At 53.2% G+C, this 26,329-nt stretch overlaps 1 protein-coding gene across 3 annotated transcripts; it reads left to right on the plus strand.

Moving 5' to 3' along the window:
• Positions 1 to 1,962: 1,962 nt before the first annotated feature.
• LOC137356174 (zinc finger protein 135-like) lies at positions 1,963 to 25,165 on the plus strand. 3 transcript variants are annotated; one of them, XM_068022010.1, is made up of 3 exons: positions 1,971 to 1,995; positions 10,312 to 10,441; positions 22,380 to 25,165. In XM_068022010.1, the coding sequence occupies exon 3, from the start codon at positions 22,430 to 22,432 to the stop codon at positions 23,612 to 23,614; it is 1,185 nt and encodes a 394-aa protein (XP_067878111.1). In that variant the 5' UTR covers positions 1,971 to 1,995; positions 10,312 to 10,441; positions 22,380 to 22,429; the 3' UTR covers positions 23,615 to 25,165. The 3 variants fall into 3 exon arrangements, with proteins under 3 accessions (XP_067878112.1, XP_067878111.1, XP_067878113.1); XM_068022011.1 differs by lacking the exon at positions 10,312 to 10,441 and having other exon boundaries at positions 1,963 to 1,995; XM_068022012.1 differs by lacking the exons at positions 1,971 to 1,995; positions 10,312 to 10,441 and adding an exon at positions 10,457 to 10,605.
• Positions 25,166 to 26,329: the final 1,164 nt, after the last annotated feature.

A 26,329-nucleotide genomic window follows, 5' to 3' on the forward strand; every position in this document is an offset into this window, starting at 1 on the left:
AATACTGTGTGATTCTGACCTGGACCTGACTCGGCCCAGCCCGACCTGAGCCCGAAAGCTGGACCCGGAAGAGTTACTCGACCCGAACGCGACACATGTCGTCTGGTCCTGTCGGGTTCAGATCGGGTAGCAGGCCTTTACCTCAACGTTACTTTCCTGCACTATCCCCATATTCCTTAATGTCATTAGTATCCAGAAAACTGTCGATTTCTGTCTTGAACATGCTCAATGATTGAGCCTCCACTGCCCTCTGGGGTAGAGAATTCCACAGCTTCACCACCCTCTGAGTGAAGAAATTCCTCCTCATCTCAGTCATAAATGCCCAGCCAGCTGATTCTGAGACTGTTCCCCCTGGTTCCAGACTCACCAGCCAGGGGAAACATCCTATCTACATTCAACCTGTAAGAATTCTGTAAATTTCAATGAGATCACCTCTCATTCTTCAAAACTCTAGAGAATACAGGCCCAGTTTCCCCAATCTCTCCTCATAAGACAATCCCAGGGATTAGTCTGGTGAACCTCCATTGCACACCCTCTATGGTAAGTATATCCTTCCTTAGATAAAGAGACCAAAACTGTACACAATACTCCAGGTGCGATCTCACCAAGGCTCTATACAGTCGCAGCAAGACATTGTTACTCCTGTACTCAAATCCCCTGGAGATGAAGGCCAACATATCATTTACTATCCCAATTGCTTGCTGTGCCTGCAAACTAGCTTTTAGTGACTCATTTACTGAGGCCCTTTCAGGTGGAAAGTCCCATGACCATTAGTGGAAGCAGAGCAAGGAGAATTCTGTTCCAATATCTATTCCTCGACCAACCCCGAACAGAATATCCTCTGATTATTCATCACACTGCTGTGTGTGGAGATTGTGGTGCAAAAACTGACTGCTGCATTTCCTAAATAACAACTGTGGCCGCACTTGAAAGCATTCTTCATCGACTGCAAAGCGCCTCGGGACATCTTAAAGTGGCGATAGGTCCTGTCGAAACGAGACTCTTTCTGAACAGCACGACCCAAAAGCGACAAAGGTCACAGAGCTGAAACGTTAACTCCGTTTCTCTCTCCACAGATGCTGCCAGGCCTGCTGCAAGAGTCTCCGCTGCCGCAATCCTCCTCTTCAGTGGTGAAAGTGACATTGCAGACCAAGCAGAGGAAGCCGTGACGGTTGCCTCCAGTTAGAGGGGTTGGGCTGAATCAAAGGCTGTAAAGACAAATAAATGCGAATTTTATATCAATGTTATTAACAATATTAATTTGCAGCACAGTGGCGCAGTGGTTAGCACCGCAGCCTCACAGCTCCAGCGACCCGGGTTCGATTCTGGGTACTGCCTGTGTGGAGTTTGCAAGTTCTCCCTGTGTCTGCGTGGGTTTCCACCGGGTGCTCCGGTTTCCTCCCACAAGCCAAAAGACTTGCAGGTTGGCAGGTAAATTGGCCATTATAAATTGCCCCTAGTATAGGTAGGTGGTAGGGAAATATAGGGACAGGTGGGGATGTGGTAGGAATATGGGATTAGTGTAGGATTAGTATAAATGGGTGGTTGATGGTCGGCACAGACTCGGTGGGCCGAAGGGCCTGTTTCAGTGCTGTAATTCTAAACTAATATACCCTTGTGCTTGATGGTGCTCCTGGGAGGGTATATGAGGCCGAATTAAACATTTAACAGATCTACACAGCGATATACACCGGCCAGCGGCTGCACACTGGCTGTTGAGGTGTTGGTGTTGTTGTTGTGGGAAATGGCGGCCGCACCGCCCACAATGCACGGCGCGCCTGCAAGTCCCCCCAAGCCCTTGCGGTGGCAGCGGCCGCGCCGGATTGTGGGAGGCGGGAGGCTGCGGCTGCGCAGATGCGGGTGGGGGGGGGGGGCGGAGCCGCGCCTGCGCAGATCTAGCCTCGTCCCCGGGAGGAGGGGGGGCGGGGCTGCGGTGCTGCGGTGCATTGTGGGCCGGCAGCTGGAAGACGGAGGAGTCGCTGGAGGAGGCGGAGGGTGAGAGACGCTGCCCGGAGGGGTCGGGCGGCCCGGGATCCGGGGTAGGGAGTCACAGGGGGCGGGGGGAAGGGGATTAATGCCCCCCAACTCTTTCTGCCGCCCTCCTTTCCCCCCCATTTTTTTCCCATGCGGATTCCCTATGTAAACAGGTCACGCTGCAGTTCCAGCTTCCGGCCACTGGCGGCGCTGCAGTTTGAGGTCTGGGCTGAGGGGCGGCTTCAGTCTGGGAAATGCAGACCTGGTGCTGTCCCGGGCTGTATTATAGAGAATCCAGGGGGCTTTACTCTGTATCTAACCCCCCGACCCCCCCGTACTGTACCTGTCCTGGGGAGTGTTTGATGGGGACAGTGTAGAGGGAGCTTTACTCTGTATCTAACCCCGTACTGTACCTGTCCTGGGAGTGTTTGATGGGGGACAGTGTAGAGGGAGCTTTACTCTGTATCTAACCCCGTACTGTACCTGTCCTGGGAGTGTTTGATGGGGGACAGTGTAGAGGGAGCTTTACTCTGTATCTAACCCCGTACTGTACCTGTCCTGGGGAGTGTTTGATGGGGACAGTGTAGAACATAGAACAGCACAGGACAGGCCCTTCGGCCCACGATGTTGTGCCGAACCTTTAACCTACTCTAAGATCAAACTACCTACATACACTTCATTCTACTATCTTCCATGTACCTATCCAAGAGTCGCTTAAATGTCCCTAATGTATCTGCTTCTACTACCACCGCTGGCAGTTCATTCCACACACCCACCACTCTCTGTGTAAAGAACCTACCTCTGACATCTCCCCGAAACCTTCCTCCAATCACCTTAAAATTATGCCCCCTGGTGATAGCCCTTTCCACCCTGGGAAAAAGTCTCTGACTATCCACTCTATCTCTGCCTCTCATCATCTTGTACCCCTCTATCAATTCACCTCTCATCCTTCTTCGCTCCAATGAGAAAAATCCTAGCTCCCTCAATCTTTCTTCATAAGACATGCCCTCCAGTCCAGGCAGCATCCTGGTAAATCTCCTCTGCACCCTCTCTAAAGCTTCCACATCCTTCCTATAATGAGGTGACCAGAACTGAACACAATATTCCAAGTGTGGGCGAACCAGGGCCTTATAGAGCTGCAGCATAACCTCGCGGCTCTTAAATTCAATCCCCCTGTTAATGAAAGCCAACACACCATACGCCTTCTTAACAACCCTATCAACTTGGGTGGCAACTTTGAGAGATCTATGGACATGGACCCCAAGATCCCTCTGTTCCTCCACACTACCAAGAATCCTGTCTTTAAGCCTGTATTCTGCATTCAAATTCGACCTTCCAAAATGAATCACTTCACACTTTTCCAGGTTGAACTCCATCTGCCACTTCTCAGCCCAGCTCTGCATCCTGTCAATGTCCCGTTGCAACCTACAACAGCCCTCCACACTATCCACAACTCCAGCAACCTTTGTGTCATCGGCAAACTTGCTAATCCAGCCTTCCACTCCCTCATCCAAGTCATTTATAAACATCACAAAGAGCAGAGGTCCCAGAACAGATCCTTGTGGAACACCACTGGTCACCGAGCTTCATGCTGAATACTTTCCATCTACTACCACCCTCTGACTTGTATGGGCCAGCCAATTCTGTATCCAGACAGCCAACTTTCCCTGTATCCCCTGCCTCCTTACTTTCTGAATGAGCCTACCATGGGGAACCTTATCAAACGCCTTGCTAAAATCCATATACACCACATCCACTGCTCTTCCTTCATCAATGTGTTTTGTCACATCTTCAAAGAATTCAATAAGGCTTGTGAGGCATGACCTGCCCCTCACAAAGCCATGCTGACTGTCTCTAATCAAACTATGCTTTTCCAAATAATCATAAATCCTGTCTCTCAGAATCCTCTCCAATAATTTGCCCACTACCGACGTAAGACTGACTGGTCTATAATTCACAGGGTTATCCCTATTCCCTTTCTTGAACAAGGGAATAACATTTGCCACCCTCCAATCATCTGGTACTACTCCTGTGGACAGTGAAGACGCAAAGATCATCGCCAAAGGCGCGGCAATCCCTTCCCTCGCTTCCCGTAATATCCTTGGGTATATCCCGTCTGGCTCCGGGGACTTATCTGTCCTCATATCATTCAAAATTTCCAGCACATCCTCCCCCTTAACCTCAACCTGTTTGAGCATATCAGCCTGTTCCACGCTGTCCTCACAAACGACAAGGTCCCTCTCACTAGTGAATACTGAAGTAAAATTATTCATTTAGGACCTCCCCTACCTCCTCCGACTCCAGGCACAAGTTCCCTCCACTATCCCTGATCGGCCCTACCCTCACTCTGGCCATCCTCTTGTTCCTCACATAAGTGTAGAACGCCTTGGGATTTTCCTTAATCCTACCCGCCAAGACTTTTTCATGTCCCCTTCTAGCTCTCCTAAGTCCATTCTTCAGTTCCTTCCTGGCTACCTTGTAACCCTCTAGAGCCCTGTCTGATCCTTGCTTCCTCAACCTTAAGTAAGCTTCCTTCTTCCTCTTGACTAGCTGTTCCGCTTCTCTTGTCATCCAACGTTCCTTCACCCTACCATCCCTTCCCTGCCTCATCGGGACAAACATATCCAGCAGTCGCAGCAAGTGCTCCCTAAACAACCTCCACATTTCTGTCGTGCATTTCCCTGAGAACATCTGTTCCCAATTTATGCTCCCCAGTTCCTGCCTAATAGCATTGTAATTCCCCCTCCCCCAATTCAATATTTTCCCATCCCGTCTGCTCCTGTCCCTCTCCATGACTATAGTAAAGGTCAGGGAGTTGTGATCACTATCACCGAAATGCTCTCCCACCGAGAGATCTGCCACCTGGCCTGGTTCGTTGCCAAGCACCAAATCCAACATAGTCTCCCCTCTAGTCGGCCTATCTACATATTGAGTCAGGAAACCTTCCTGGACACACCTGACAAAAACTGCTCCATCCAAACTATTTGCACTAAGGAGGTTCCAATCAATATTAGGGAAGTTGAAGTCACCCATGACAACAACCCTGTTACTTCTGCACGTGTGGGAGTCTTTCAAACGTCAGCTGATCAGAATCCAGGACCAGCATGTTCCTGTGAGGAAGAAAGACAAGTTTGGCAAGTTTCGGGAAGCTTGGATAACACGGGATATTGTGAGCCTAGTCAAAAAGAAAAAGGAAGCATTTGTAAGGGCTGGAAGGCTGGGAACAGACGAATCCCATGAGGAATATAAATACAGTAGGAAGGAACTTAAGCAAGGAGTTAGGAGGGCTAAAAGGAGTCATGAAAAGTCATTGGCAAACAGGATTAAGGAAAATCCCAAGGCTTTTTATACGTATATAAAGAGCAAGAGGGTAACCAGGGAAAGGGTTGGCCCGTTCAAGGACAGAGAAGGGAATCTATGTGTGGAGCCAGAGAAAATGGGCGAGGTGCTAAATGAGTACTTTGCATCAGTATTCACCAAGGAGAAGGACTTGTGGATGATGGGCCTAGGGAAGGGAGTGCAGATAGTCTCAGTCATCTCATTATCAAAAAGGAGGAGGTGTTGGGTGTCTTGCAATGCATTAAGGTAGATAAGTCCCCAGGGCCTGATGGGATCTACCCTAGAATACTGAGGGAGGCAAGGGAAGAAATTGCTGGGGCCTTGACAGAAATCTTTGCATCCTCATTGGCTACAGGGGAGGTCCCAGAGGACTGGAGAATAGCCAATGTTGTTCCTTTGTTTAAGAAGGGTGGCAAGGATAATCCAGGAAATTATAGGCTGGTGAGCCTTACGTCAGTGGTAGGGAAACTATTGGAGAGGATTCTTCAGGACAGGATTTACTCCCATTTGGAAACAAATGGACTTATTAGCGAGAGACAGCATGGTTTTGTGAAGGGGAGGTCGTGTCTTACTAATTTGATTGAGTTTTTTGAGGAAGTGACAAAGATGATTGATGAAGGAAGGGCAGTGGATGTTGTCTATATGGACTTCAGTAAAGCCTTTGACAAGGTCCCGCATGGCAGACTGGGGAAAAAGGTGAAGTCACACGGGATCAGAGGCGAGCTGGCAAGATGGATACAGAACTGGCTCGGTCATAGAAGACAGAGGGTATCAGTGGATGGGTGTTTTTCTGAACGGAGGGATGTGACTAGTGGTGTTCCGCAGGGATCAGTGCTGGGACCTTTGCTGTTTGTAGTATATATAAATGATTTGGAGGAAAATGTAGCTGGTCTGATTAGTAAGTTTGCGGATGACACAAAGGTTGGTGGAGTTGCAGATAATGATGAGGATTGTCAGAGGATACAGCAGGATATAGATCGGTTGGAGACTTGGGCGGAGAAATGGCAGATGGAGTTTAATCCGGACAAATGTGAGGTAATGCATTTTGGAAGGTCTAATGCAGGTGGGAAGTATACAGTAAATGGCAGAACCCTTAGGAGTATTGACAGGCAGAGAGATCTGGGCGTACAGGTCCACAGGTCACTGAAAGTGGCAACGCAGGTGGATAAGGTAGTCAAGAAGGCATACGGCATGCTTGCCTTCATTGGTCGGGGCATAGAGTATAAAAATTGGCAAGTCATGTTGCAGCTGTACAGAACTTTAGTTAGGCCACACTTAGAATATTGCGTGCAATTCTGGTCGCCACACTACCAGAAGGACGTGGAGGCTTTGGAGAGGGTACAGAGGAGGTTTACCAGGATGTTGCCTGGTCTGGAGGGCATTAGCTATGAGGAGAGGTTGGATAAACTCGGATTGTTTGCACTGGAACGACAGAGGTGGAGGGGCGACATGATAGAGGTTTACAAAGTTATGAGCAGCATGGACAGAGTGGATAGTCAGAAGCTTTTTCCCAGGGTGGAAGAGTCAGTTACTAGGGGACATAGGTTTAAGGTGTGAGAGGCAAAGTTTAGAGGGGATGTGCGAGGCAAGTTTTTTACACAGAGGGTGGTGAGTGCCTGGAACTTGCTGCCAGGGGAGGTGGTGGAAGCAGATACGATAGCGACGTTTAAGAGGCATCTTGACAAATACATGAATAGGAAGGGAATAGAGGGATATGGGCCCCGGAAGTGCAGAAGGTGTTAGTTTAGGCAGGCATCAAGATCGGCGCAGGCTTGGAGGGCCGAATGGCCTGTTCCTGTGCTGTACTGTTCTTTGTGATGCCCCCTCCCGCCAGTTCTAGACTCTCCAGTCGGGGTTCGGTGGTGGGGGAGGGGGAACAGCCTGTCAGCATCTATCTTGTCAAAGCCCCTCTCCGAATGTTACACGTTTCAATGAGATCACCTCTCATTCTTCTAAACTCTCGGGAATATCGGTCCCATTCTACTCCATCTCTCCTCATAGGACACCCCCCTTCATCCCGGGAATCAGTCTAGCGAATCTTCGCTGCACCCCACCTCTCGGGCAAGTATATCCTTCTTTAGGCAAGGAGACCAAAACTGTCCTCATTACTCCAGCTGTGGTCTCACTAAAGCTCTGTATAATTACTCTTCTACTCAATTCACTTTGTGATAAAGGCCATTGCATTCATCTTCCTAACTGCTTGCTCTACCTAGCGTTAACCTTCTGTGATTCATGGACAAGGATACTCCGGTCCCTCGGAATACCAACATTTCCCAGTCTCTCACCATTTAAAAATATTCTGCTTTTCTATTCCTACGACCAAAGTGAATATCTTCACACTTCCCCACATTATACTCCATCTGCTACCTTCGTTGCTCACTCACTTAACCCGTCTAAATCTGTGTCCTCTTCACTCAGTTTTATTCATTGAATTCAAACTCCAACTTCTACTGTGGTAGCAGATTAAAAAGCAGGACCTCAGAGGTTGTAATCTCTGGATTACTCCCGGTGCCACGTGCTAGTGAGGGTAGGAACAGGAGGATAGAGCAGGTGGCTGAAGAGATGGTGCAGGAGGGAGGGCTTGAGTTCCCTGGATCACTGGGTCTGTTTCTGGCGAAGGTGGGACCTGTACAAGTTGGACAGGTTGCACCTGAACCGGAACGGGATCAATATCCTTGCTGGGTGGTTTGCTAGTGCTGTTGGCGGGGGGAAGGGATAAAGAGTGGAGGTATGGTACGGGGTGATGCACAGCCAAATATAGAAGAGAAACTCAGCCAGTCTGGAAGGCAGAGCAAATCTCCTTTGGCCTCCTTATCTCGAGAGACAATGGATAAGCGCCTGGAGGTGGGTCAGTGGTTTGTGAAGCAGCGCCTGGAGTGGCTATAAAGGCCAATTCTAGAGTGACAGGCTCTTCCACAGGTGCTGCAGAGAAATTTGTTTGTCGGGGCTGTTACACAGTTGGCTCTCCCCTTGCGCCTCTGTCTTTTTTCCTGCCAACTGCTAAGTCTCTTCGACTCACCACATTTTAGCCCCGTCTTTATGGCTGCCCACCAGCTCTGGCGAACGCTGGCAACTGACTCCCACGACTTGTGATCAATGTCACAGGATTTCATGTCGCGTTTGCAGACGTCTTTAAAGCGGAGACATGGACGGCCGGTGGGTCTGATACCGGTGACGAGCTCGCTGTACAATGTGTCCTTGGGGATCCTGCCATCTTCCATGCGGCTCACATGGCCAAGCCATCTCGAGCGCCACTGACACAGTAATGTGTACAAGCTGGGGATGTATTCACCGAGGAGAGGGACATGACGGATGTTGAGGTTAGGGACAGATGTTTGATTACTCTAGGTCAAGTCGGCATAAGGAGGGAGGAAGTGTTGGGTATTCTAAAAGGCATTAAGGTGGACAAGTCCCCAGGTCCGGATGGGATCTATCCCAGGTTACTGTGGGAAGCGAGAGAGGAAATAGTTGGGGCCTTAACAGATATCTTTGCAACATCCTTAAACACGGGTGAGGTCCCGGAGGACTGGAGAATTGCTAATGTTGTCCCCTTGTTTAAGAAGGGTAGCAGGGATAATCCAGGTAATTATAGACCGGTGAGCCTGACGTCAGTGGTAGGGAAGCTGCTGGAGAAGATACTGAGGGATAGGATCTATTCCCATTTGGAAGAAAATGGGCTTATCAGTGATAGGCAACATGGTTTTGTGCAGGGAAGGTCATGTCTTACCAACTTAATAGAATTCTTTGAGGAAGTGACAAAGTTGATTGATGAGGGAAGGGCTGTAGATGTCATATACATGGACTTCAGTAAGGCGTTTGATAAGGTTCCCCATGGCAGGCTGATGGAGAAAGTGAAGTCGCATGGGGTCCAAGGTGTACTAGCTAGATGGATAAAGAACTGGCTGGGCAACAGGAGACAGAGAGTAGCAGTGGAAGGGAGTTTCTCAAAATGGAGACGTGTGACCAGTGGTGTTCCACAGGGATCTGTGCTGGGACCACTGTTGTTTGTGATATACATAAATGATTTGGAGGAAAGTATAGGTGGTCTGATTAGCAAGTTTGCAGACGACACTAAGATTGGTGGAGTAGCAGATAGTGAAGGGGACTGTCAGAGAATACAGCAGAATATAGATAGACTGGAGAGTTGGGCAGAGAAATGGCAGATGGAGTTCAATCAGGGCAAATGCGAGGTGATGCATTTTGGAAGATCCAATTCAAGAGTGAACTATACAGTAAATGGAAAAGTCCTGGGGAAAATTGATGTACAGAGAGATTTGGGTGTTCAGGTCCACTGTTCCCTGAAGGTGGCAACGCAGGTCAATAGAGTGGTCAAGAAGGCATACGGCATGCTTTCCTTCATCGGACGGGGTATTGAGTACAAGAGTTGGCAGGTCATGTTACAGTTGTGTAAGACTTTGGTTCGGCCACATTTGGAATACTGCGTGCAGTTCTGGTCACCACATTACCAAAAGGATGTAGATGCTTTGGAGAGGGTGCAGAGGAGGTTCACCAGGATGTTGCCTGGTATGGAGGGCGCTAGCTATGAAGAGAGGTTGAGTAGATTAGGATTATTTTCATTAGAAAGACGGAGGTTGAGGGGGGACCTGATTGAGGTGTACAAAATCATGAGAGGTGTAGACAGGGTGGATAGCAAGAAGCTTTTTCCCCAGAGTGGGGGATTCAATTACTAGGGGACACGAGTTCAAAGTGAAAGGGGAAAAGTTTAGGGGGGATATGCGTGGAAAGTTCTTTACGCAGAGGGTGGTGGGTGCCTGGAATGCGTTGCCAGCGGAGGTGGTAGACGCGGGCACGATAGCGTCTTTTAAGATGTATCTAGACAGATACATGAATGGGCAGGAAGTAAAGAGATACAGACCCTTAGAAAATAGGCGACAGGTTTAGATAGAGGATTTGGATCGGCGTAGGCTTGGAGGGCCGAAGGGCCTGTTCCTGTGCTGTAATTTTCTTTGTTCTTTGTTCTATGTTGGCCGCCTCGAGGACTTCTGTGTTGGAGATATAGTCCTGCCACCTGATGTCAAGTATTCTCCGGAGGCAGCGAAGATGGAATGAATTGAGACGTCGCTCTTGGCTGGCATACGTTGTCCAGGCCTCGCTGCCATAGAGCAAGGTACTGAGGACACAGGCCTGATACACTCGGACTTTTGTGTTCCGTGTCAGTGCGCCATTTTCCCACACTCTCTTGGCCAGTCTGGACATAGCAGTGGAAGCCTTTCCCATGCGCTTCTTGATTTCTGCATCGAGAGACAGGTTACTGGTGATAGTTGAGCCTAGGTAGGTGAACTCTTGAACCACTTCCAGAGCGTGGTCGCCAATATTGATGGATGGAGCATTTCTGACGTCCTGCCCCATGATGTTTGTTTTCTTGAGGCTGACGGTTAGGCCAAATTCATTGCAGGCAGACGCAAACCTGTCGATGAGACTCTGCAGGCACTCTTCAGTGTGAGATGTTAAAGCAGCATCGTCAGCAAAGAGGAGTTCCCTGATGAGGACTTTCCGTACTTTGGTCTTCGCTCTTAGACGGGCAAGGTTGGACAACCTGCCCCCTGATCTTGTGTGGAGGAAAATTCCTTCTTCAGAGGACTTGAAAGAAGCAGGGAGAAGAAAATCCCAAAAAGTGTGGGGGCGAGAACACAGCCCTGTTTCACGCCACTCAGGATAGGAAAGGGCTCTGATGAGGTTTGCTAGTGCTGTTGGGGGGGGGGGGGGATGGGATACAGAGTGGAGGTATGGTACGGGGTGATGCACAGCCAAATATAGAAGAGAAACTAAGCCAGTCTGGAAGACAGAGCAAATATAGACCTGTTAAGGCACAACTGAATAATGCAAGGCTGGATTGCATCGATTTTAACACAAGGAGTCTTATTAGTAAGGCAGATGAATTGAGGGCATTGATTAACACATGGGATTATGATATTATTGCTATCACAGAGACATGGTTGAGGGAGGGGCAGGACTGGCAACTCAATATTCCAGAGTATAGAATCTTCAGGTGTGATAGGGAAGGGGATAAAAGAGGTGGCATTGCATTGTTGATCAAGGAGTCAATTACTGCAGTAAGGAGGGATGATATCTTAGAAGGTTCCTCAAATGAGGCCATATGGGTAGAACCTGAAATCAAAAAGGGAGGCAATCACTTTGCTGGGCGTGTACAACAGGCCTCCAAACAGTCAGGGAGAGATAGAGGAACAGATATGTAGGCAAATCTCAGAGAGGTGTAAAAATAATCGGGTAATAATAGGGGATTTCAACTTCCCCAATATTAACTGGGATAGTCTTAGTGCAAAAGGCTTAAAGGGGGCGGAATTCTTAAAATGCATACAGGAGAGCTTTTTGAGCCGGTACGTAGAAAGTTCTACAAGAGAAGGGGCAGTACTGGACCTAATCCTAGGAAATGAAGCTGGGCAAGTGGTAGAAGTATCAGTGGGGGTGCATTTCGGGGATAGTGATCATAACTCGAAGATTTAAGGTAGTTATGGAAAAGGACAAAGACGGACCGGAAATAAAAGTACTGAATTGGGGAAAGGCCGATTTCAATTTGATAAAACAGGATCTGGCCAAAGAAGACTGGGAGCAGCTACTTGTAGGAAAATCTACATCAGGCCAGTGGGAGTCATTCAAAGAGGAAATAGTGAGGGTTCAGAACCAACATGTACCCATTAAGGTGAAGGGTAGGAATCAAGTCCAGGGAACCCTGGATGTCAAGGGATATAGAGTATTGGATCAGGAAAAAAAAGGAGGCTTATGGCAGATTCGGAGCCCTGAAAACAGCGGAGGCACTAGAGGAGTATAGAAAGTGTAGGGGGGTACTTCAAAAAGTAAGTAGGAGGGCGAAGAGGGGACATGAAAAAACATTGGCGGGCAAGATAAAGAAAAATCCTAAGGCGTTTTATAAGTATATTAAGGGCAAGAGGATAACCAGGGAAAGAGTAGGGCCCATTAAGGACCAAAGTGGCAATCTATGTGTGGAGCCGGAGGACATAGGTGAGGTTTTAAATGATTACTTTTCATCTGTGTTCACTATGTAGGTGTAGAGATCAGGGAGGGGGATTGTGATATACTTGAACAAATTAGCATTGAAAGGGAGGAGGTTTTAGCGGGCTTAAAAGTGGATAAATCCCCAGGCCCAGATGAGATGTATCCCAGGCTGTTATGTGAGGCAAGGGAGGAGATTGCAGGGGTTCTGACACAAATGTTCAGTTCCTCTCTGACCACAGGAGAGGTACCAGAGGACTGGAGGACAGTGAATGTGGTACCATTATTCAAGAAGGGTAGCAGGCATAAACCAGGTAATTACAGGTCGGTGAGTCTAACATCAGTGGTTGGGAAACTATTGGAAAAAATTCTGAGGGACAGGATTAATCTCCACTTGGAGAGGCAGGGATTAATCAGGGATAGTCAGCACTGCTTTGTCAGGGGGAGATCGTGTCTGACTAACCTGATTGAATTTTTCGAGGTGGTGACTAGATGTGTAGATGAGGGTAAAGCAGTTGATGTAGTCTACATGGACTTCAGTAAGGCTTTTGATAAGGTCCCACATAGGAGATTGGTTAAGAAGGTAACAGCCCATGGGATCCAGGGCAATTTGACAAAGTGGATCCAAAATTGGCTTCGTGGCAGGAGGCAGAGGGTGATGGTCGAGGGTTGTTTTTGCGATTGGAAGCCTGTGACCAGTGGTGTACTGCAATGATCGTAAGATGGGCGGAGCAGTGGCAAATGGAATTTAATCCTGAGAAGTGTGAGGTGATGCATTTTGGGAGGACTAACAAGGCAAGGGAATATACAATGGATGGTAGGACCCTAGGAAGTACAGAGGGTCAGAGGGACCTTGGTGTACTTGTCCATAGATCACTGAAGGCAGCAGCACAGGTAGATAAGGTGGTTAGGAAGGCAAATGGGATACTTGCCTTTATTAGCCAAGGCATAGAATATAAGAGCAGGGAGGTTATGACGGAAATAAAAACAAGAAATGCTGGAACCACTCAGCAGGTCTGGCAGCATCTGTGAAAAGAGAAACAGAGTTAATGTTTTGGGTCAGTGACCCTTCTTCGGAGCAGTTCCGAAGAAAGGTCACTGACCCGAAACGTTAACTCTGCTTCTCTTTTCACAGATGCTGCCAGACCTGCTGAGTGGTTCCAGCATTTCTTGTTTTTATTTCAGATTTCCAGCATCTGCAGTATTTTGCTTTTATTTTAGAGGTTTTGACGGAGCTGTACAAAACGCTAGTTAGGCCACAGCTGGAGTACTGTGTACAGTTCTGGGCACCACACTATAGGAAGGATGTGATTGCACTGGAGAGGGTGTAGAGGAGATTCACCAGGATGTTGCCTGGGCTGGAGCATTTCAGCTATGAAGAGAGACTGAAAAGGCTAGGGTTGTTTTCCTTAGAGTAGAGAAGGCTGAGGGGGGGGACCTGATTGAGGTATACAAAATTATGAGGGGCATTGATAGGGTAGACAGCAAGAGACTTTTTCCCTTAGTGGAGGTGTCAATAACCAGGGGGCATAGATTTAAGGTAAGGGGCAGGAGGTTTAGAGGGAATTTGAGGAAACAGTTTTTCACCCAGGGGGTGGTTGAAATCTGGAACACACTTCCTGAAGAGGTGATAGAGGCAGGAACCCTCACAACATTTAAGAAGTATTTAGACGAGCACTTGAAACACCAAAGTATACAAGGCTACAGGCAAGGTGCTGGAAAATGGGACGAGAATAGTTAGGTGCTAGGTGGCCGGCACAGAGACGATGGGCCGAAGGGCCTGTTTCAGTGCTGTATAACTCTATGATTATGACTGAATTATTTAAATGTTTTCCATTGGCTTTATCTTTTTATCTCGTTTTCCCAATTCACCTGGGCTGACTCAGCCCCTATGTTGTGACCTACTTTGTTTTGTTGAGATTTAACGCCCTGTTTTCGAATGTGACCGAACAATGAAACGCTCAGCTCCCTTGCACATTGACACTTCAGATTGTAAGGTTCACTGGTGCCCTGTTAAAGGGACTGTCACAAGATATTTCTCTGGGACTGCTTGATGCAGCGAACGTGGATGTGGTTGTTGAGGACGTTGATGTGGTTGCTGACGTTAAACCTGCTCCCCTTGCCGTCAGCTGCAAGGTAACTGGGCAGGTTCTGCAGCATGCCTGTCGACTATCTGGCCACGCCTCGCTGCCTTTTCCTGGAGTGGCAGTAGACTGACTGGCTCCAGGCGGAAACGCTCGAACCATTTGATGTGTGACCCTCGCCCTCACCGCACGGCTGCTGAGGGGTCTCGGGGTGACCCCCCTGCTGCTTTCCGGACTGCCGGCCTGCACTGTACGATTGCTCAGAGGCAGTCTGGCATTTCCACCCTTGGGATTCTCAGTCCCACTGCTAATGGAAGGTATGTGTCCATTCCCAGCACTGTCTCAGTCCCAGTACCTGACTAGTAATCGTTTCTCAGATTCTCAGTGTGTCCTCTGTATCTAACCCCCCCCGTGCTGTATCTGTCCAGGGAGTGTTTGATGGGGGACAGTGTAGAGGGAGCTTTACTCTGTATCTAACCCCCCCGTACTGTATCTGTCCAGGGAGTGTTTGATGGGGGACAGTGTAGAGGGAGCTTTACTCTGTATCTAACCCCCCGTTTTTTTTTTTTGTTTTTTTTTTATCTATCCTGTGCTGTACCTGTCCTGGGAGCGTTTGATGGGACAGTGTAGAGGGAGCTTTACTCTTGCTATCCTGTTTTTTTTTTTTTTTACTCTGTATCTAACCCCGTTTTTTTTTGATGGGGACAGTGCAGAGGGAGCTTTACTCTGTATCTAACCCCGTTTTTTTTTTAAGGTGGCCTTTATACCCCAGGCCCCTTTTATATTTTTCACATCGAGGGGGCCTTTATCCCTCAGGCCCCCTTTATGTACATATTTACAGTTTTAAAATAACTTTATTAAAACAGATAAATAAACAAAAAAACTCAAATTAAAATGCCATTCTCGGCGTCGACGATGCACTCCAGTCCCTGCGGTGCCCACCGGTCGCGGAAGGCCTCAAGCGTCCCGGCGGATACCGCATGCTCCTTTTCCAGGGACACCCGGGCGCGAACGTAACCGCGGAAGAGGGGCAGGCAATCGGGGAGGACGGACCCCCCGACGGCCCGCAACCTGGACCTGTGAATTGCCACCTTGGCCAGGCCCAGGAGCAGACCGACGAGGAGATCCTCCTCCCGGCCCGAGCCCCTCCGCACCGGGTGCCCAAAGATCAGGAGCGTGGGACTGAAGTGCAGCCAGAATTTGAGGAGCAGCCCCTTCAGATACTCAAATAGGGGCTGCAACCTCGCACACTCCGTATAAACGTGGAACACGGACTCGTCCAGGCCGCAGAAAGTACAGCTGGCCTGGGAGTCCGTGAACCTACTTAAAAGCCTATTGCACGGGACTGCTCTGTGCAGCACCCTCCACCCCAGGTCCCCGATGTAAAGAGGGAAGACTCCCGCGTAGAGAGACCTCCATCGGGGTTTCCCCTCGCCGCCAGATGGCAACGCGGACCGCCAGGGCGTGTCCGGCCGGCTGACGAGGGCGAGGAAGTGGAGAGTGTGCAGGAACAGCCCGTACAGGAAACCCCTCCGCGCCGATTGGAATGGCACGGAGGGCATTTCCGAGAGGCGGCTCGGGTTGTGCGGGACCGGCTCCCGAGGAGGGTTTCGGGACCTGGGTCCGATGAGCAGTTCCGGCCGAGCGGGGGTCAACTCGGCCGGGATCGCTCCGCACTCCCGAGCCCCCTCGCCACCCGCAGTGAGGGGCGCCCCGGGGGTTTCGGCTACTCCTCCGCCCGCCGGACCGTCCCCGGAGTCGGCCGCCCGGACAGCCGAGGCGCTCTCCTCCGCCGGCGGGGGAGCGCCCTGACTGGAGGCGACCATGTTCCAGACTCGGAAAAGATCCCGGTAAAAGACAGGCAACTCCCTCAGAGAGGCGCGGCTAACGGACTCCACCGGGAGCTGCGTGTCGTCTTGAAGGCAGTGACACTGGCGGAAAAAATACGTCGCCAGCGCACACCATCTGGGAGGACGCTCGACGTACAGGTATCTCTGCAGGGTCCGAAGGCGGAGAGTCGCAGCCTGGGTGCGGACGCACACCAGCGACTGACCGCCCTCCTCGATCGGGAGACTCAGGACCGCGGCAGAGACCCAGTGTTTCCTCTTGCCCCAGAAGAAATCGACGAGTTTCTTCTGGATCTTGGTGGCAAATACAGGGGGCGGGGCCAAAGTGACCAACCGGTACCACAGCATGGAGGCCACCAGTTGGTTTATGACCAACGCTCGGCCCCTGTAGGAAAGCACTCGGAGCAGTCCTGTCCAGCGCCCCAGCCGAGCGGTGACTTTCGCCTCCAACTCCTGCCAGTTTGCCGGCCAGGCTTCCTCAGCGGGGCTAAGGTGGACTCCCAGATAGAGGAGGTGCGTGGTGCTCCACGCAAAAGGTGTCATCTCCTCCGGCAGGGAGTCCACCCGCCACTGACCAACCAGGAGTCCGGAACATTTCTCCCAATTGATCCTCGCGGAGGACGCGGCAGAAAAGGTCTGCTGGCAGTCGCGCATCCTCCGCAAGTCAACGGGATCTGTGATTGCGAGGAGCACGTCGTCGGCGTAAGCCGAGAGGACGACCCGCATGGCCGGCTCGCGCAGAGCCAATCCCGTCAACCTCCTGCGAAGCAGGCACAGGAAGGGCTCCACGCAGATGGTATACAATTGGCCGGACATGGGGCACCCCTGACGCACTCCTCTCCCAAATCGAAGGGGCGCCGTCAAGGACCCGTTAACCTTGATTAGACACTCTGCGGCGGCGTATAAAAGTCGGACCCGGGCCACGAAATGCGGCCCGAGTCCGAAAGCGCGCAGGGTCCCGAAAAGGTAATCGTGATCCACCCTGTCGAACGCCTTCTCCTGATCGAGGGAGAGAAAGGCGACCGACTGACCAGTCCTCTGGGAAAGATGGATCAGGTCCCGGACCAGGTGGATGTTGTCCTGGATGGACCGGCCCGGGACTGTGTAGGACTGGTCGGGGTGGATCATGTGGGCCAGCACGGAGCCCAGGCGGGTAGACATAGCCCGGGCAAAGATCTTATAATCCGTGCTGAGGAGGGAGACCGGACGCCAGTTTTTAAGCAGGCGGAGATCGCCCCTCTTCGGCAGCAGGACGATGACCGCCCTGCGCCACGAGAGGGGCATCTCCCCGGTCGCCAGGCTTTCCCCCAGGACCCCCGCGTAATCGTCCCCCAGGACATCCCAGAACGCCCTGAGGAACTCCACGGTCAACCCATCCAGCCCTGGGGATTTGCCCCTCGAGAGCTGGTGGAGGGCGCCAGTCAGCTCCGCCAACGTGAGCGGAGCCTCCAATCCTTCGGCGCCCTCCGGGCTGACCTGCGGCAGGTCCTCCCACAAAACTCTGCGCGCATCCTCACTGGACGGATCCGGAGAGAACAACGCACTGTAATACGTCCGGACCAGGAGGCCCATTCCCTCCGGATCCGTGATGGAGGATCCGTCGTCGGCCAGCAGCTCAACGAGCTGCTTACGGACCCCCCGCCATTTTTCCAGCGAGTAGAAGAAGGGTGAGGCGCGGTCCAAATCTTGCAGGATCTGGATCCGCGACCTCACGTACGCGCCTCGGGACCCTATGAGCTGCAGGTTCCTCAGCGCGCCCTTCTTCTCTTTGTACGCCTGCCACAGGGCCGGGTCCGCGACATCATGACCGATGTGGGACTCCAAGTCGAGCACCTCCCTCTCAAGGCACCCGATCTCGGCTTCCCGCCTCTTGGTCGACCCCTTCGCGTACTCCTGACAGAAGACGCGGATGTGAGTCTTGCCCACATCCCACCATAGCCTCAAGGAGGGGAAGCCCCCCTGCTTCCTTCTCCAGTCGGCCCAGAATCGACAGAACGAGTCCCGAAATCGCACGTCCTCCAGCAGCCGGTTGTTAAAGTGCCAGTACGCGGACCCCGCCCGCGTGCGGAGCGGAGTGAACTCCGCCCACACCAGGCGGTGGTCCGAGCACGGCACCAGCCGCATGGAGGCCGCCGAAACGCGGGAGACGTACGCCTGCGAAATGTAGAGGCGGTCGATTCGCGACCCCCCTCCTCCAGACCTCCACGTGAAGGCGCTGGAGTCGGGATGGAGATTCCGCCAGACGTCCACCAAGTTAAGGGAGCTGATCAGTCCCCTCAACTTCTCCACCGACGCTTGGCCGCGCTGGGGACCGGAGCGATCCCCCACCTCGAGGGTGCAGTTAAAATCCCCCCCGAGGATGATGCACTCGCCGCTATCGATGGAGCTCAAGAGAGCGGACACTTCTTCAAAGAAGCGCGCTTGCAAAGCGCCGGGCCTGGGCGCGTACACATTCACAAAGTGGAGCGGCACGCTACCCAGGCGAACGGCGAGGTGGAGCAAGCGGCCCGGCACTAGCTCCTTGACCCCCAAGATCTCCGGCTGAAAAGTCGGGGCCAACAAGATAGCCACCCCACTAGAAATAGGGGTGAGGTGACTCATGTAGACCCCACCCTGCCACTCCAGGAGCCAGGTGGCTTCGTCTCCCGGAACGGTGTGGGTTTCCTGCAGAAAGCTCACCGCGTATCTCCCTTCCCTAAGGACTGAGAGATTGTGAAATCTGCGGTGAGCCCCTCTGCTGCCGTTGATGTTGAGGCTGGCTATGGTTATCTTCATGTCAAAGGTACTTAAAACCCGTCACCAACAGCTCACTGTGAGGAGGGAGTGGAAGTGCACCTGGCCCTCCACTCCCCCAGCAACCCATTGAGGAACACATTAAAACGGCGCCTCTCAACCAGTTTCACGTCCGCGCGCTTGCCCGCTATCTTAAGGGCGGCACGGACGGACTGGATGATCAGCGCCAGATTCGACCAACGGTCGAGGGCCAGCTGAACTTTATTGCGGCAACCCCTGCAAGCCGCGAGGAAATCCCGGAGTTCCGCCGTGGGGATGAGAGGAGATTCGGTGGGAGGCACGAGGGACTCCACCACCTCACTGGCGATGGAATCAAGATCATCCTCCGTGCCCCGCACCGAATCCCCATCCTCCTCCGGGTCGTCACCGCCAGCGGCCAACACATCCACCACACACTGTGGGGCGGACGTCCCGGCCGCGCCAGCTGGTCCCGCCTCCGTCACGATCCCACCCCCAGGATCGATGGCGGAGGAGTCCTCTCTGGGTTCTATTGTGAAACTGGAGCCTGTAGGCACCAGCGGCTCAGGACCCCCCTCCACCTCCGTCCCCAGGGCAATGAGTGGTCCAGGGGAGACAGAAGTTCCCGACTCCGGGAAACCAGCCGGAGCCGAGATTGGAGGCGGAGGGAGGAGGCCATCTCCCGCTCCGCCAGCACCCACAGGCCCAGCAGGTGGGGCAGCATTCTCAGTTATAACTGGGTCGGGTGTCTCCTGGTTGGTGGTGGACTCCGGCTGGGAGGCCCGACCCTCTGGGGCCTCGCCCTCCCCTTCATTCAGGACACCCGACCCAGTAGCAGTGGCAGAATGGGCGGCTTCCCCAGGCTCCCCCACCACAAGCAGGGCCCCACTTACTCCTTCAGTAGGGGCCTCATGTACCGGGGCCATCCCTTTCCCTCCATCCTGAGGAATTGGGAGCACCTGCCCGGACTTTGCAGCCTTGGTGGTGGCGGTAGGGGAAACCTGGGGACCCGAAACAGGAGACAGCTCCCCTCCAACAGATGGGCCCTGCGCCTCAGGGCCCCTTGTTACCTCTGTGGAGGGGTGCCTTCTCCTCTTTTTCCCAGTTGTGTGCGGAGGCTCAGAGACCTCCATATCATCAGAGGCCTCCACCTCCACACTCCTTTTTTTTATTCACCCTGGGCCTGAGCCCAGCCCTGGGGCAAGTTGACTTCCCGAGATCGGGCCTTGGGCTGAGCTCAGGCTCGGGTAGTGTCACGATATCCAGGGGACGCGCCTCTCGATGTTTATTTCTCCTCCGCGCCTTCCTTCCACTTGGACGGTCACCCCCCTCCCTGCCGGAGGCCGTGAAAACCACAGCCTCCGGTACCGACTGAATGGTATCTGGTGGTGGTGTAGTGGGGGTGGGAGGAGGTGCAGCGTCGCCACCCTGGGCCGCTGAGTTGGAGTTGGCAGCCGGGAGGTTGGGGCAGTTCTTACGAACATGCCCCACCCCCTTACAGACATGGCACCGCACCCCGTCCAAGGTCCAGAAGACGCGGTAGGCCGTCCCCTGGAATTCTACATTGAAGTGGCCCTCTGTCACCTCCTCCCGCGCCAGCTGCATGAATAACTGGCGGCGGAAGGAGTAGACGTGTCGGAGGCTGTTCTCCCGAAGACCGAGCGGGACTGGGGTGAGCCCCGTCTTTACCTCCCCCAGACGGTGCAGGTGGGGAAGGAGGAGCTCACCAGGGATGAAGGGTGGGACATTGGATAAAATGAGCCTTTGCGCAGTGGCCTCCAGGGGGTCCACTGGCAGAAAGGTCCCGCCCACGGTGAGCCCCTTGCTCAGAGCCAGGGACACCGCCCGCTCGGTCTTCAGGAAAAACACTGCCTTCCCGTACATTTTAGAGGCTGCAACAATGGCCGAAGGGCCGACAACCTCGGCCATTGCTTTCACGCATGCCTCTATAGTCATGTTCGGGTGGACGTAGCTCTTGACCCCATGCTTCGATGTTAATAAAGCAAACGGTGACGGGGCAACAGGTGCAGCTGCAGCAGCCGCAGCAGCATATGTACGGGAAGGCCCCGGCACCGGCGAAGAGGGGCTTGCCATGGGGTCTAAGAGCTACGTCCACCCCCAAGAAACAAAACAAATTTACACAATTTTAAAAAAGGAAAATTTAAACAAGGTGGAGTGGGAGTAGAGGATGATGGGGTAGGATGGTAAAGGAAAAGGGGAGGATAGGTGACTGAGGCGACTCAGTGGAGGAAGGGAGAGAAAGGCTGAAAAGGATGTTTGATCCAACTTCCAGTTGGAGCACCTTTATCACAATTAGTCCAAAACTGTTTGTTGTCTTCCAGTTGGGGGAGGCTTCTTCGCCCGGGACGGCTGGAGCCGCCCGGTACTCTCCTCTTCTGATTTTAACAAGACAGTCTTCACCCGGGCAACTCCAGCTGTCCCGAGCAGGCAGTTGGGGTGGGGAGGGAGCTCCCTGTGTGCAAGCACCAATACAAACACAGGGGCCCCTACTGGATTTGGCTGCCCCACCCCTGAGTCTTCAGGCCTCTTCTCCCTCCCCCAAACAGTTTAAACTTAATAGTCTTTCAGGTGCCCTGACACCCAACTCTCCAGAAAAATTGCAGCCTTCCTTGATGGTTTCCCTCCACTCTGTATTCACCTTTCTCCAGTCCCTCTCCCCAGTTGGTGCAGTCTCCACTCTCCACTCTGTATTCACCTTTCTCCAGTCCCTCTCCCCAGTTGCTGCAATCTCCACTCTGTATTCACCTTTCTCCAGTCTCCTCTCTCCAGTTGCTGCAGTCTCCACTCTCCACTCTGTATTCACCTTTCTCCAGTCTCTCTCCCCAATTGGTGCAGTCTCCACTCTCCACTCTGTATTCACCTTTCTCCAGTCTCCTCTCTCCAGTTGCTGCAGTCTCCACTCTCCACTCTGTATTCACCTTTCTCCACTCTCCTCTCTCCAGTTGCTGCAGTCTCCACTCTCCACTCTGTATTCACCACTCTCCAGTCTCCTCTCTCCACTCTGCAATTGCTGCAACACAGGTGCAGCTGCTCCCCCTGATTGCTGGCAGGAAGTGCTCCAAATTGCCCAGCCAATCCCAGTGCTGTACCTGTCCTGGGAGTGTTTGATGGGGACAGTGTCGAGGGAGCTTTACTCTGTATCTAACCCCCCCCCCCCTGTGCTGTACCTGTCCTGGGAGTGTTTGATGGGGACAGTGTCGAGGGAGCTTTACTCTGTATCTAACCACCCCCCCCCCGTGCTGTACCTGTCCTGGGTCATGTTTGATGGGGACAGTGTAGATGTGGGGAGGTACTGAGATGGTGCAAAAACTGTGAAAATGCCCGTCATTCTCTTTCCTCACCTGAACCTTCCCTGTTTTCTGTGCTGGAGGTTGTCGAGCGGAGGCGGGAAGCGGGCGAGAGAGGTGGACGGCCAGCGAGATGCTGCAGAATTCGCCGGTCATTCCCTGGAGCCCGGAGGTGGAGGGAGCGGAGCCGGTGAGCGCCGGGAGCCTTGGCCGAGACGAGGAGCGACAGGGAGAGTCGGTCCACCTGTCTGCGTCTGCGGGAGGTGCGGAGAGCCCGAGGGAGATGCCGTCGGAGGAGAAGGAGGAAGAGGAGGAGGGGATCGCTGACTGTCAGGGGGCCACCGGCGTCTCGGAGGAGGACGGAGATGTCACTTTTGCTCTTCCCCGGGGGGGTTTCATTGGCCCGTCGGGGGTGCTGGAGCCCCGGTATGTGGCCGCGGCAGAAGCGGGTCCCTCCTCCTCCTCCTCCTGCGCGGGCGGGGGTGGGGAGAAGCCCTTCCGCTGCACGGTTTGCGAGAAGGCTTTCTCGCGCTCCAACGCCCTGCTGGTGCACCAGCGGGTGCACACGGGCGAGCGGCCCTATCCCTGCCCCGTGTGCGGCAAGCGCTTCTCCCAGTCGTCCTCCCTCATCCAGCACCAGCGCATCCACACCGGGGCCAAGCCGTACCGCTGCGGCTTGTGCGATCGCCGTTTCCGCTTCTCCTCCGACCTCTCCAGCCACCGGCGCACCCACACGGGCGAGAAGCCCTACCGCTGTGGGGTGTGCAACAAGAGCTTCCGCCTGCCCTCGCACCTCTCCAGCCACCTGCGCACCCACACGGGCGAGAAGCCCTACCGCTGTGGGGTGTGCGGCAAGAGCTTCGGCATCTCGGCCAAGTTGGTGCAGCACTGGCGTATCCACACCGGCGAGCGCCCCTTCAGCTGCTCCGTCTGCCACAAGAGCTTCATCCAGTCCTACTCGCTGGTCTACCACCAGCGGGTCCACACGGGCGAGCGCCCCTACCAGTGCCCGCTCTGCGCCAAGAGCTTCACCCTGGCCTCCCTGCTCAAGACCCACCAGCGGGTCCACACCGGCGAGCGCCCCTACCAGTGCCCGGTCTGCTCCCGCCACTTCGCCACCTCCTCCAACCTCAAGTCCCACCAGCGGGTCCACACGGGGGAGAAGCCCTACCCCTGCGGGGTCTGCGGGCGCCGCTTCACCAAGTCCTCGCACGCCAAGAAGCACCAGCGGGTGCACGCCGACCGGGGTGGGGAGCAGCAGGCGGCGGAGGTGGCCACAGATCGGTGTCCCAGCCAAGCCAGCGACCTCAAACCCTGAAGCCGCCCCCCCCCCCCCCCCCCACCCCCGACCTCTGACCCCTCACCCCGGGTGGCGACCCCATTCCCCTCCCATACCGTGAGCAAAACGGGGAGACCGCGTCATGTAGAGAGGGAGGAGGGAGACGAGGAATCCTGGAGGTGCAGAGAGATAATTGGAGGCTCCCGTGTTGCAGAGAACCCAGTGGACGGGGGCGGAAATCATTTGGAAAGGTTAATGGCACGTCGGCCTTTAGCTGGAGGAAGCTGGAATACAAAGGGATGTTTCAGCTCTACAGAGATCTGGTTAGACCCCAGCTGGAGGAACTGCATTCAGTTCCAGACACTGCATCTCAGGAATGAGATACTGGCCTTGCAGGGGGAAACAATGCAGAGTCACCAGCATGCTCCTGGGGCTGAAAGGGTTAAATTACGGGGCCAGGTTGCAGAGTCTTTGTTTATACTCCCTCGCGTGTAGAAGATTAACGGGTGACCTAATGGAAGTGTTTAAGATGATTAAAGGATTCGATAGGGTAGTTAGAGAGAAACTGTTTGCTCTGGGGGAGGGGTGGGGGCAGTGGTGGGAGTCCAGAATAAGTGGGGTACAACTTTAAAATTAGAGCCAGGCTGATCAGAGGTGATGTCAGGAACCACTGGCTGAGGGGATGGGATTCCCCATGGGGACTGTCCCCTTGCCGGGGGGGACTGAACCCTTGCTAGGGGGGAACGGGTCTCCCCCATGGGGACTGACCCCTCGCTGGGGGGAACGGGTCTCCCCCATGGGGACTGACCCCTCACTGGGGTGGGATGGGTCTCCCCCATGGGGACTGACCCCTCACTGGGGGGAATGGGTCTCCCCCATGGGGACTGACCCCTCACTGGGGGGAGACGGGTCTCCCCCATGGGGACTGACCCCTCACTGGGGTGGGATGGGTCTCCCCCATGGGGACTGACCCCTCACTGGGGTGGGATGGGTCTCCCCCATGGGGACTGACCCCTCACTGGGGGGAGACGGGTTTCTCCATGGGGACTGACCCCTCACTGGGGTGGGATGGGTCTCCCCCATGGGGACTGACCCCTCACTGGAGGGAGACGGGTTTCCCCATGGGGACTGACCCCTCACTGGAGTGGGATGGGTCTCCCCCATGGGGACTGACCCCTCACTGGGGTGGAATGGGTCTCCCCCATGGGGACTGACCCCTCACTGGGGTGGGATGGGTTTCCCCATGGGGACTGACCCCTCACTGGGGTGGGATAGGTTTCCCCCATGGGGACTGACCCCTCACTGGGGGGAGACGGGTTTCTCCATGGGGACTGACCCCTCACTGGGGGGAGACGGGTTTCCCCATGGGGACTGACCCCTCACTGGGGGGAGACGGGTTTCCCCATGGGGACTGACCCCTCACTGGGGGGATGGTGGTCACTGATGGTCAGTTAAGGTCAGTTGTGTAACTCGGGGAGTGAATTTGGTCACCGTGTTTCAGGGGTGATAGACCAGGGGAATGCACCGTTTGCAGAAGCTGGTTGGATGGGAGAAGCTGCTGAAACTGACTGCAGGGAAGAGCATTGGGGGAGAGGGGAGACTGAGGCTTGGTGGGGGAGAGGGGAGACTGAGGCTTGGTGGGGGAGAGGGGAGACTGAGGCTTGGTGGGGGAGAGGGGAGACTGAGGCTTGGACAATAACCAGAAGCCATTGAAGTTCCAGAGTGAGCAGAAACTGAAGAGAAGGAGGTCAAAAATTCACAAACCAAACACACTGACACACACACACACACACACTGATACTGACACACACACACACACTGACACACACAAACACTGATACACACACACACACACACACACTGATACACACAAACACATACACACACACACACTGATACTGACACACACACACACACACTGACACACACAAACACTGATACACACACACAGACACACACAAACACTGATACACACAAACACTAATACACACACACACTGATACTGACACACACACACACTGATACACACAAACACTGATACACACACACAGACACACACAAACACTGATACACACACACAGACACACACAAACACTGATACACACACACAAACACTGACACACACAAACACTGATACACACAAACACTGATACACACACACTGATACTGACACACACACACACACTGACACACACAAACACTGATACACACACACACTGATACACACACACACATACTGACACACACAAACACACACTGATACTGACACACACACACTGACACACACAAACACTGATACACACAGACACACACACACACTGACACACACACACACTGATACTGACACACACAAACACTGATACACACACACACTGATACTGACACACACACACTGACACACACAAACACTGATACACACAGACACACACAAACACTGATACACACACACACACTGATACTGACACACACACACACAAACACTGATACACACACACACACACTGATACTGACACACACACACACTGACACACACAAACACTGACACACACACACAAACACACACACTGATACTGACACACACACACATGATACTGACACACACAAACACTAATACTGACACACACACACACACACACACTGATACTGACACACACACACACATGATACTGACATACACACACACACACACACATGATACTGACAGACACACACACACACACACTGATACTGACACACACACACATACACACACTG

The sequence above is a fragment of the Heterodontus francisci genome, chromosome 45, assembly GCF_036365525.1.
Source record: "Heterodontus francisci isolate sHetFra1 chromosome 45, sHetFra1.hap1, whole genome shotgun sequence".
NCBI classification, from domain to species: domain Eukaryota; kingdom Metazoa; phylum Chordata; class Chondrichthyes; order Heterodontiformes; family Heterodontidae; genus Heterodontus; species Heterodontus francisci.

What these genes read in the sequence shown, in the direction of transcription:
- LOC137356174 (XM_068022011.1), top strand. Translation starts at nt 22,430, where the DNA reads ATGCTGCAGAATTCGCCGGTCATTCCCTGGAGCCCGGAGGTGGAGGGA.